Raw genomic sequence first — 12,567 nt, 5'->3', positions numbered from 1 at the left:
AGGATCACTTTTCCTTAAGGTTTCATTAGACCTGACATCACACCTATGACCTCTTCTGAGGTTATGCCACCTAATCATCTGAGATAAGAGACTAATGACAGTTTTTTGATATGTAAGTTTCAGGTCCTGGGCTCAGTACTTTGTGTGCCTTTAGTACTCACAGTATTCCTCATTTCAAAGAGTAAACTGAAGCTCAGAGCTTGTCAAAAGCTATCTAATAGAGCTATGGAGAAGTGCCAACCATATGCCTAATATGATACTTGCTCCTTTTGGAGGTTGAGTCACTGCACCCAAGCCATCCACGTAGCAAGAGTGTGAGATGTGAATGGGACAACCCCTGCCCTCCAGCCTGGTCTGACCTATGAGGGTCCCACAGTGGCACTGTGAACAGAGAGAGTTTGATATCAGGTTATTATAAAGTGGACTCACACTTGCCCTCAGGAGTATCATCCCCAGTCTTTGCCATCCCTCATATAACCCGGACGGAATTGTTGACCTTGGGTTTGCTGGACTATACTAGTATCAAAGTCATTACATAGCAGCTTTCTCCACCCCACTGGGAGCTCTGGCCAGAAGGTGGGGGTTAGTGTCCAAGAGGCCAGGCAGCCTTCATTGCTTTTCAAATGTGCAGCATACTGTACTACCTCAGCATTCTCTGTGGTGGCCTTCACAGCTCTTCACAGTGAAGGAGGCAGTTTGAAGATGATTCCTAATCCCTGACATATTTCTTCTAAAGCTGCACCAGGTCACATAAAATTGCCTCCTGAACCATTAGCCTTTCTGCCTGCTCCCCTTTCTGGGGCATGAAGGTTCACAGAACATCTATGGCCACTGATGGCCCTGGGTCCTGGACTTTGACGCAGCAGGAGAGCCACACCCTGGAGGTACCAGGGACAGTGACTGAAGGTCATTCTGGAAGGGTGCACACCTGGTCTGCATAGGTGCCTTGGCTTCTGGATACAGGCATTACTTACGGTGCCTCACAGCTCTTACATGGTGTGGTAAAGATGAGACGAGCTCACATACTACCATGTCAGTACTAGACACACATTAAGAAGGGGACAGTTGTGTATATTCACAGATGGTAGATGGCTGGGACTGAATGAATGTTTGTGTGTCAGGAAGCTATGTCTAACCATTCACAGAATCGCAAGTTGAGGTCAGAGAGGAGATGCCCTAAGGTGGGAGTTTCTCTAAGAGTGGAGGTCAGAATCCAGGGCCCTCTCTGCCCAAGTTCCATGGCAGCCCTCCCTGAGCTGTCAGTCCACCCAGTCACAGGTCCTGATCATGAACAGCAACCCGCACACCTGTGATACCCAGGAACATGAATCTGCCAGGAACTGAAACATATCCCACGTACCCACACCACTGAGGTAAGGACTGATGGTCCTCCAGGCACCAATGCTGCCCTGCCGCATGCGCTGCCCCACGGCCAGCTCCAGGTACAAGAGTGGCATCCCCTCCACAATGAGCATGATGATGTAGGGGACCAGGAAACTGCCTGTGGACAGGAGCATCAAGGTCAGTGTGGGCAGATGGGCTTTACACTGCCTCCCCCGGACCCCCTGTGCAACTGTGCTTCCATCACCTGACTTTCCCCATCCAGTCCTCCCTCTACCCCATCCATCTCCCCTCAGAGATTTCCACTGAACCTCCATTCTTCTGCCCAAGTGTCTTCCTCCTTCCACACACCCATTCCTCTATGATTCCTCTTACTATAGATCAGTCCACCCACCCATCTAACCATTGATTCATTTATCCATCCATTCATCCATCCATCCCCTTCTTTTCTTCCTTTTCTCCCTTGATCTGTCTACCCACCAATCTATTTACCCATTTTAGTAAAGGCTATGTTCCCACAAACTGTATGGAGTACAAGCCTCAGAGATTATAAACTAATCTTATTTTTTTCCCCAAAGTGTCAAACAGTAACCACGGCAGGCCTAGTAAGTCCCATGGTCAGCTCGTCTCTGTGACAGGACTTACTTGAGTACTGTTTGGGGTCAGATGGAAATCCAAGGCCTGGTGCCAAGTGGGAATGGGGACTTTTTTCACACTGCCCAGGGGTCATTTTCATCACTCTCCCAAGTCCCAATAACACATTCAGGCAAATGAGCTCTGTAATTCTTTTGACAAAGCCACTAAACCAACTGAAAATTTAGGTACAGATAAATTAAGTACAATCCACATTACAAATTTTATACAAAAATATGAAAGTAGATCATAGGCCCGTATTTACTATCTAGAGCTTAAAATGTAAAGAATAGGGGAAATCTTTAAAACTTCAGGCTAGGCAAAGATGTCTTAAGTGCAAAAACAGCCATGCCATGTTTGGAAGGCAATGTTGATAAACTGAACTACATTACATTTCCCCCTCTTGAACAACACTTAAAAGAACAAAAGAACAATTTCAGTCTTGGAGAAAATATATATAAATCACACACCTAAGAAAGTGTGATATGAGACTTTATAGAGGAATCTCAAAACTGACAGACATTCCAAATATCACACTGTAGTGTACTCATGCTGCAACTCAGAATACATGAGATCGGGTCTTTTATAAAGAATGGAAATACACTGGCTCTTAGTTCTGGAGGGAAGCGAGGCTCAGTGCTGACTTTGAGAGAACACTTTCTTAGTGATGGCCAGCACAGCAGGGGGCAACAGTGAGATGCGAACTCAATTTTTATAACAAACTTCACTTTTGTGATTACTACAATCTATGCTGTAGGCCAGAACCCTAATAGCCTAATCACCTTGAAATATCCTACCTCTGAACACTATTGAGTGGGGATCAGCTTTCCAACACACGAACAGAATAATATCTACAAATGGCAAATGGCCTCATCAGGAGCTATTAAAAACTAGAACTCACCATGAAAGTGCACATTTATACAACAATGAGGTAAGAGAAATGTACTGTATATTAATATAAAGATATCTTGCAGTTGGTTTGAAATAAGTCTTCTGACTAACCCTCTTCTAAATGAACTATTCATGCCTCTATGATTTAGAAATTCTGATGTACAAGGTGACTCTGAAATCAGAGGAAAAGAACCTTCAAGGAGCATACTTGGTGAATTAAATATGGTCACTATTCTTCATGTTCCTACAAAGAGGGGAGCTCTCTCTCCCAACCCTCTGATTCTAGGCTGGCCTTGAAAAGAGCTTTGTCCACTGAAGTGTGTGTGTGTGTGTGTGTGTGTGTGTGTGTGTGTGTGTCTTCAAGCCATTTGTGTTCCAAAGCCTTGCAGTTTTTCATTCTCATGGAGTATGGCCAGTGGGCCATGTATGGGAGTCCTTGCAGGATCAGAGACTACTTGCTGGAGAACTGTGGGTCCTTACCTCAAGTGCTAAATGTGTAGGGCTTGCAGCCACATGAGCAGGGACAGATGAAGTAGAGCACCTGTATGAAGTGACTATTATTGTTATAAGTCATCCCCCCCCCTTATTTCTCAGTGCTTATACTTGGGTTCCATAAAAGCAAAGTTCTCTGACTCCCAATGCATTTAACAAAACCAGGATATTTACTATATAGACTTCCTAAAATTTTACTAGTTTCCCAGAGTAGAACCCACCATGCAGTCAGATAGGTCTAGTTGTAAGGTCTCCTACTTTGTTTGTTGTTTGTTTGTATTTGATGAATTTGATACTTTGGAAGTTTACCAGAGAGTTGTTTTGTGGAATGTGTCTCATCTGATGTTCTGGCAGAAACACTGAATTGACCTGATGTTCTCCTTCAGAGGTACAAGATGTGCTTCTTGGCAACGCTGACCTTACACATGGCTTATGTGGTGGCTTCTAAGTTTCTCTGCTGAACTTTACTCTTCTATTTAAAATAATAAAGTACTTTGGAGGAGATACTTTCTGTTTGTTTTTGTTTTAGAACATGGTTTCATTATATAGCTTAGGCTGGCAGTTACCTGCCTCAGCCCCCTAAATGCTGCATTATAGGCATTGGACCTGACTTGGAGAAGTTCGAGACCAGTTAGCTAGTACATTTACAATCTTTTGTGCGGTCAATTTACATGAGCCAATAATTCTTACTTAAAACAGTGACTGGTGCATTTGTTATATTTTATAATTCTTCTGCCTGTCCTATGTTCTATCATTTTCAAGTGATTTGTCATGTACAACAGATAACTGGAGCACATATGAGCATTTTTTGTCAACATCCCTGCCACTTGTACTTCTGTGTTAGCTTGGGTGAGTGGGATACTTAGTATCAGGATAGCTGGGAGGAGGTGACATGAGTCTTACTCCTTGCTTCCCTGAAACCTGCCGGTTATATCTCTACCAGTATTGTATCATGCAGCACCGCATCTCCACACTGGTCTCTTGACTCCCAGCTTATAGGTGTCTCCCTGGTTTTGTCAGAGACTATGGTACTTTATCCCTCAATCTCTTACCTGATCAAACACTCTTTTCTTGGTCCTTACACTTGAGATACAAATTGTGCTCCCTTCTTGGTCTCTGAGGACTTCTTTCTCTCTGTGGTCACTGCTCCCTGGCTCAGAGTCCTGAGAACCTTCACCTCTGTCTCCCTTTTTCATTTTCTGCACATCTAGATTCCTTGGCAACTTCCCTCTCTGCCTCCTACTCTGCAAGACTTGCTTTTTAAGTAATGAGCTAGGTGAAAATGCAGCAGGTACCATTTCCTCCTTCTATCTGTCTCCTTACTATTGAGAAAGCTTTTGCCCCGTACTTAGGTCTGCATAACATTGGGAAGCTGACGCCCAGGAAGTACGTGGTGACTGCAGGTTAGTCTTTCAGGTCTTACTGGACCCTTCACACATACCATGTTTCCCCAATCACCTCTTCAAATACTAAGGTTGGGTTTTCATCTTCGGTCTCACAGCTCCTGCTCTTGAGGCATCTGTCGTCATATTTACAACTACACTTTCCCCAGACTTCTAAGCCACCCACTGAAGACAGAGAGGTAGACTTTATCTGGATCACCACTGTCCTTGGCTCTTAACAAGGGGTCTGTGGAAGAGTAGGTCCTCAACAAATTGTTGGTGATAATGGCCCTAAACTAATTGCTCTATTTAGAGGGGTACATAATAAGGATATTACTGGAAGATAATGGTGGGAATGTCTTGAAAGTTACACATGCTGATAATAACAAAACATAAAAAATTCACATAAGGGCCAGTAAGGTGGCTTAGTAGATGAAGGTGCTTGCAACCAAGTCTGATGGCCTGAGTTTGAGTCCTTGGACACACATGGAGGAAAGAGAGAACTGAGTCTCAAAAGGTGGCCTCTGATCTCTACACAAACAAAATAAACAGCATAAAAATTCACATAGAACTATTTTAACCTCCTTTGACTTTACTTGTGTGTCCATTGGATCAGACACAGAAAGTGTATTCATAAGGATAAGCAGTCAGAGGGACTCTCTGAACTTATGATAAGACTGTAGATCAAAACAAAAGACCAGCACGTTAGAACAAATGTCACCCTCTGAAATAGACTTGCTGTGAGGAAGAGAAGAGAACAGGCAGGATTTATGTTTATTGGGCATCATCAGGCAATGATGAAGTACAGTGCAGAAGAAAACAGGGTTCATAAAGATAAAAAAAGGAGCCAGGTAGTGGTGGCAAATGCCTTCAACTCCAGCACTCAGGAAGTAGAGGCTGATGGATCTCTGAGTTCAAGGCCAGCCTGGTCTACAGAGTGAGCCCCAGGACAGTTACGACTACACAGAGAAACCCTGTCTCAAAAAACAAATAAAATAAAACAGACAATTTCCCGATAGTGTGATTGAGATTATAGAACATCGCATATGTTTCTGATACTTTAAGTGTCTAGGACATACCTAAGAATTAATAAAATTAGCTGCAGAATTCTCCTTCACAGAATTAAACATCTGAAAACAATGAAAAAAAAATTGGAGTAAAAGAGATTACAACCCATTCATGGTTCTAAAAGGAAAGATAGTCACAGACTTCATATTTTCTATTCCTGAAAGAATCACTTGTTGATGTAGCATGGGATCTGAAGAAAGAACTCAGTTGTGGATTGTGTTCCAAAATAAGTAATTGGTATTAAATAAATGAGCAAAACAATGAAGTCTAAAAGCAATATGGTTAGCCAGGCAGTGGTGACAAATGCCATTAATCCCAGCAGAGGCAGGAGGGTCTCTGTGAATTCAAGGCCAGCCTGGTCTACAGAGTGAGTTCCAGGACAGCTAGGGTTACACAGAAAATCCCTGTCTCCAAGAACCAAAAATAAATATAATGTAATAAAAATAATAGTAATAATAATCATAATGATGATGGTGTTGTTGATTTCACTGGAAAATAATATAAAGGAATTCATAAATAGGGAAACATGATTTTTTTAAAATAAGTTTTATTTATTTTCATGAGTACAATGTAGCTGTCTTCGTGCACACCAGAAGAGGGCATCAGATCCCATTGCAAATGGTTGTGAGCCATCATGGAGTTGCTGGGAATTGAAATCAGGACCTCTGGAAGAGCAGTCAGTGCTTTTAACCACTGACCCACCTCTCCAGCCTCAGAAATATGATATTAATAGTAAAATCCTGTTACATATTTAAAATCCCAGATTATATATATTTTTTAATGTGCTAAGTAGAATGGGATAAAGAAAGGATCAAGAAGCAAAGGTACTCTGTGGTTTGAATGTGTCCCTCAAGTGTTGGAAACTCAAGTCAAATTCATATGGTAGTGATATGTGGGGGTGGGACTATGAGAGATGGATAGGATCATGGGGCTCTGCAGTAATGAATTAATGTAATATAGATGGAGTGGCTTTGGAATAAAAGCAGGTTTTTCTAGGCAGAGTTGTTCTGTTTAAACATGTAAGGTTGTCATGTTATGATACAGCATTATGCCTCACCATGCTGGGCAAACTGCACTCTGCAGGTTAAGCAGGTTAATCTTCATTGTTACCTTGACTAGATCTAAAATCATTGTAGGAACACACCTCTGCATGTGTCAGGGAGGATGTTTCCAGAAGAAAATCCAAGAAATTGAGAAGCAAATATCTTATACCTTAAATATGGGCTAGTGTTCTGGACTGAACAAAATGGAGAATGAGGGGTTGAGGAGATCATTTAGTCAGTGAAGCACTTGTCCTATAAATGTGAAGATCTGAGTTTTGATGCCCAACACCCACAGAAAAAGCTGAGTATGACTTCCATCCCAGCATGGAAGAGTCTGAAACAGGAGACAGTAAATCCTCGGGGCTTGCTGACCAGCAAGTCTGACAGAGCTGGTGAGCTCCAGGTTCAGTAAGCTCAGTCTCAAAAAATAAGGTAGATGGGTCGGAGTTATGACTCAGTGGTTAAGAGCACTTGTTGCTCTTGCAGAGGACATGGATTCAATTCCCAACACTCACATGGTGGCTAACAACTATCTGTAATTCTTGTTCCAGGGGATCCAACACCCTCTTCTGTCCTTCATGGGCACCAGGCATGTACGTGGTATAGAGGCATGCAGCACAAAGTTAAATGTTTTTTATTTTATTTTATTTTTATTTATTTTTATTTATTCATTCGGTATATTCTTTATTTACATTTCAGATGATTTCCCCTTTTCTGGCTCCCCACTCCCCGAAAGTCCCATAAGCCCTCTTCCCTCCCCCTGTTCCCCCATCTACACCTTCCCACTTCCCTGTTCTGGTATTCCCCTATACTGCTGTACTGAGTCTTTCCAGAACCAGGGGCCACTCCTCTGTTCTTCTTGGACATCATTTAATATGTGGATTATGTCTTGGGTATTCAAAGTTTCTAGGCTAATATCCACTTATCAGTGAGTGCATACCATGATTGATCTTTTGAGACTGGGTTACCTCACTTAGTATGATGTTCTCCAGCTCCATCCATTTGTCTAAGAATTTCATGAATTCATTGTTTCTAAAGGCTGAATAGTACTCCATTGTGTAAATATACCACATTTTTTTGTATCCATTCCTCCGTTGAGGGATACCTGGGTTCTTTCCAGCTTCTGGCTACTACGAATAGGGCTGTTATGAACATAGTGGAGCATGTGTCCTTATTGCATGCCGGGGAATCCTCTGGGTATATGTCTAAGGAACACTACCCAACTCTTTCTACGAAGCCACAATTATGCTGATACCAAAACCACACAAAGATCCAACTAAGAAAGAGAATTTCAGGCCAATTTCCCTTATGAATATCGATGCAGAAATACTCAATAAAATTCTTGCCCACCGAATCCAAGAACACATCAAAATGATCATCCACCATGATCAAGTAGGCTTCATCCCAGGGATGCAGGGATGGTTCAATATATGGAAATCCATCAATGTTATCCACTACATAAACAAACTCAAAGAAAAAAACCACATGATCATTTCATTAGATGCTGAAATGTTTTTAAAAATTAAAAAATAGCCAGGCACTGGTGGCACACGCCTTTAAACCCAGCACTTGGGAGGTGAACTCAGGTAGATTTCTGAGTTTGAGGCCAGCCTGGTCTATAGTGAGTTCCAGGACAGCCAGAGCTACACAGAGAAACCCCGTGTCAAACAAAACAAAACAAAACAAAACAAAAACAAAAACAAAAACCCCGCAAAAACCCAACAACAACAACAACAAAAAAAAAAAATAAGGTGAAGAGCAATCGAGGGAGACACAGTAGTAATCTCTGATCTTTACATACAGGTATAGAGAACATGTGAACATGCATCCCCACAACATGTATGTGTCTCTCTGTGTACATGTGTGGGTACATGTGTGTGTACATGTGTGTGCATGTGTATGCAAGTGCATGTGTGTCTCTCTGTGCGTATGTGTGTGCATGTGTATATGTGTGTCTGTATACTTGTATATGTATGTGTGCATGTGTGTGTATGCATGTGTTCATATGTGTCTGTGTATGTGTGTGTGTACGTAACATGCAAACAGATGTGGTAGCAGGGAACACAGCAGCTTTCATGCTCCCTCTGCCAGGACAGGTCATAGCCTAAAGCTGTGAGCCAAATGAACTCTTCTTTCCTTAAGTTGCCTTTGTCAGGTATTGTCATAGCAATGAGAAAAGTGGCCTGTACAGGCATCATACTCTTAGGATGTTCAGCCCTTAGATTCATGAGCTAAACACATGCCTATGCTTTGCAAATTACTCACATGGTGCTAGTCAGTTATAACAACATAAAAGGGAATGCCAATGTGTTAAAATCTTCAATTCCCCAGGGTGATATCCAAGATAACATTTCATTTTTGATACTGATGGAGGAGATATATATTTTTCCAAAAATTTGAATTAACTCTTAGTAGAGTAAAATTAGAATTAAAAACTTGTAATCATTTGCAAGAAAAAAAGCGAATATATTTTATAAGAGATCAAAATATAACAAACAGGAAGATAGCATTAAACATGATTTAAAATAATAGCAAATATAGTCTGGTAATGATTATAAAATGGATCCAACTCTTCAACTAAAAGATTATAACTACTCAATAATAAAAGTATCAAACTTTGAAGCAATTAGGTTCCACAATTGGAAAATGGTTAAAGGAGTTGTTATCTCTTTAAATGAAGCGATATAGAGCTATTTGAGCTATAGTTATTTTGAACTACTTTTTAAAAATATGGCATGGCTTTGAAAATGATTACAATAATTTCTTCCATTTTATTGTTTCTTTCCTTCTTCCTTCTCTCCTCTTCCTTCTTCTCTTCCTTCTGTTTTTTCCCTCTGAGACAGGATCTCTACATATTATAGAGTTGTCTTGAACTCAGAATTGCTTTGTGTCAGCTACCTGAGTGCTGTTTATTCATCCTGCCTACCATATGCCAAGGCATGTGTACAGAGGTCCGTGTTTTAGAAATAGAGAGCAGAAGCACAGGTGAGGAAAAATGAAACCCTTCTTATCCTCCCTGACCACCTGGATCTAAAGCTTCCAGAATTTCTCTTCTAGTCCCTTCTCTAGAGCTATCTGGTAATACCTTCCCTTCACCCACTACCCAGTACATCCTTGGCCACCATCCTTCTGGGCTTCATAGTGATGACCACGCCTCTCTCCTGCTTGGCTTTGGCCTTGCCCACAAGGGTAAAAGGTGAAGATCTTCAGGTTGTGACCTAGGGCTCTTGAGGACACATTGGCTGTTTTCTTCACCTCCTCTCACCTCTCCTACCGTTGTCTAGGTCTCTGCTTCCTGTATCACAGTCACCCAGAGTTTATGGCCATTCCCCTCAAACATATGCTCTCTGTGCCTTTTGCATGGTTTACTCTGAATTATTTTAGCCTTAACCCTATCTGATGTGCTCATTTAGTGATGTCATTGCTAGAGGCTTCCTAGACTCTCCCATACATCAAATCTGTCTTCAGTCTCTTTCAGTAAACAGCTCCACCTGCTCTGTGCGTAGGATGCTTATACATTTGCCCCCTCCTTTTTTTGGTTACTGATGATTCTATCATGAAGGTGAACCATGTATTCCACCAATACATGGACTCTGAGCTTTTTCATTTATCCACTCCACCATAGGCGAGACCTGTCACCACAGAGGAGGGATGGCATAGCCTAGGTGCCTATGAGGGCTGCATGGGAACTTTTGATTTGGGAGGAAGAGGCTTTCAGGTGAGGATGGGGAGATGAAGTACACAGAGTAGAGGGAGGACATCAGACATTGTAGTGTGTACTCAGAGAAGAGCAGAAAAGGGAAGAGGCTGGAACAAAAGGGATATGGAACTCTTAAAGAAGAACCCAGAAGACACCCAAACTCTTGGGCAGTCTCCTTCCAATGTCTACCCCGACTGAGAGCACCACAAGAGGAAGTCTTGCCTTTATACAGAAACCACAGAGTCTTGTAGAATGAGTCCCATTTGGAGACAGGGGTTTTGACTCCTCCTGAAGTTACCTATGCTTCTCTGGGTATGCTTTCTATTTGTAACAAACAGGGCCAACCCTAGGAGTGCTGTGAAAACTGCCTTGACCATCTGTAGAACATGGTCTATAGCATGATTGACTGATGTGCCGGAAGCCCAGTGCAATAGGTTGTCACTGATGCCGGAAACACAGGCAAGAGCAGCTGAGGGTCTTTTATGGCCCAGACCATAATGTAGAGCTTAGCACCTGGAAGCTCATTTTGGACATTATATGTGCTAACTAGAGGCTTAATGCCTGACCTCTGACACTTAGATTCTGTGTTCCATCCAGAACTATAGAAACAGCACCAGACACAGCCTAAATATACATGCACACACCCCAAGTGAACATTGTAGGGTAATTTCCTGTCCATTCCTGGACACTTTGGTATACACCATGCCCAGGCTGGATGCTGGTTTGAGCCATGGTCACCATAGCATCTGACCCCAGTGGGGTACAGGCCCTCCCAGAGCAGCTCACACAGCTAGCAGTCCCTCACCTCTGTCCAGGCTTGCACCCTGGAAGTATGTCGAATTCTGGATCAGCTACAGTGGGAATGTTTATACCAGGATGGAAGGCAAATGCTATGACTTGGGATTCAGTATGGTAGGCCAAGACCCAGCAGCAGATATAATGGGGCCATTTGAACAACCCTGACCCTTCTACAATTTGGTCTGTAGACTGGCAGTATTAGTCTCAATAGACCTATTTTTTAAAAAAAATGTCAGATCTCAGGTCTCTTCTAACATTTTGAGCAATTACGGTTAGCAGAATTAAGGAGGCCTAAAAGAACTCACTTCCTGTTCCAGAGCGAAATGAAGGTTTTGAAGAAGAATGGAACACTAACTCTTGAGAATAACATTGCCCTCTAAAGAGTCAGATCCTTGATTTCTTCCTACATTCTCTAGAGAATAATAAGAAGGCAGAAACCCATAATCCATATTTTCTACAGTCACACAACTGCTCTTTCTTCCATGCATTTTACATGCATTTGAATAACACACATGTATGCATGTGCACACACACAGGTACACACATGTACACATGCACAGACACACACACACACACATACACACACATTTATGTAAGCTGCTGGTGGGTTGTTTTCTCACACTGGTATTCAGCACATTTGCATCCCAGAAGGAATTAACACCTTAGACTGGTCTGCTGACTTTTTTGAAAAGGGGATTTTGTAAAATTCCTCACCATCTGTTTTGGTTTTGGTTTTGTGTTTTGTCTTTGGTGCAGGGGTTGGGGTGTGAGGTAGAGCTGTGCAGAGAAGGGTCATAATCTTCAGAACTGACCTTCTTTGTTCAGGCTGAAGGGAGCAGCCACAACAGAACCCCTCAGAAAGGATCCTAATCTGTTTGATTCTGCGAGGTATTTTGGCAGTTTATCAACAAGCTCCTTGTTGACTCGCCTGATTACATCTGTATCCGCTAGACTCCAGGGCAGGGTTCTCAACCTTCCTGTATTTCCTCATGTTGTGGCTACCCCCAACCATAAAATTATTTTTTTTTGCTACTTTATAACTGTAATTTTGCTAGTTATGAATCATAATATAAATAACTTTGGAGATAGATCACCTGGGTTTGGGGTGATATTAATAACTTCTTGTCAATTGACAACTATAAATACAGAGTGGGTGGAAGTGCCACCAGCATCCCTCATTATTGACTCTCTCTCTCTCTCTCTCTCTCTCTCTCTCTCT

General features: G+C 42.2%; 1 protein-coding gene across 3 annotated transcripts in view; it reads right to left on the bottom strand.

The window, feature by feature from the left end:
- Positions 1-12,567, bottom strand: part of Slc6a20 (solute carrier family 6 member 20) — an 88,460-nt gene that overhangs the window by 73,243 nt on the left and 2,650 nt on the right. For 2 of the 3 annotated variants that reach the window (XM_052186865.1, XM_052186863.1), the window contains exon 2: positions 1,361-1,501. The exons of the other annotated variant lie outside the window; for it this stretch is intronic. In XM_052186865.1, the coding sequence (XP_052042825.1) occupies positions 1,361-1,501 (141 nt within the window). The remainder of the gene's footprint in view (positions 1-1,360; positions 1,502-12,567) is intronic. 3 annotated transcript variants of the gene reach the window in all.

The sequence above is a fragment of the Apodemus sylvaticus genome, chromosome 7, assembly GCF_947179515.1.
Source record: "Apodemus sylvaticus chromosome 7, mApoSyl1.1, whole genome shotgun sequence".
Lineage (NCBI taxonomy): Eukaryota > Metazoa > Chordata > Mammalia > Rodentia > Muridae > Apodemus > Apodemus sylvaticus.
The sequence above is the reverse complement of the archived record's forward strand: the minus strand, read 5'-3'. Positions and strand labels throughout refer to the sequence as shown.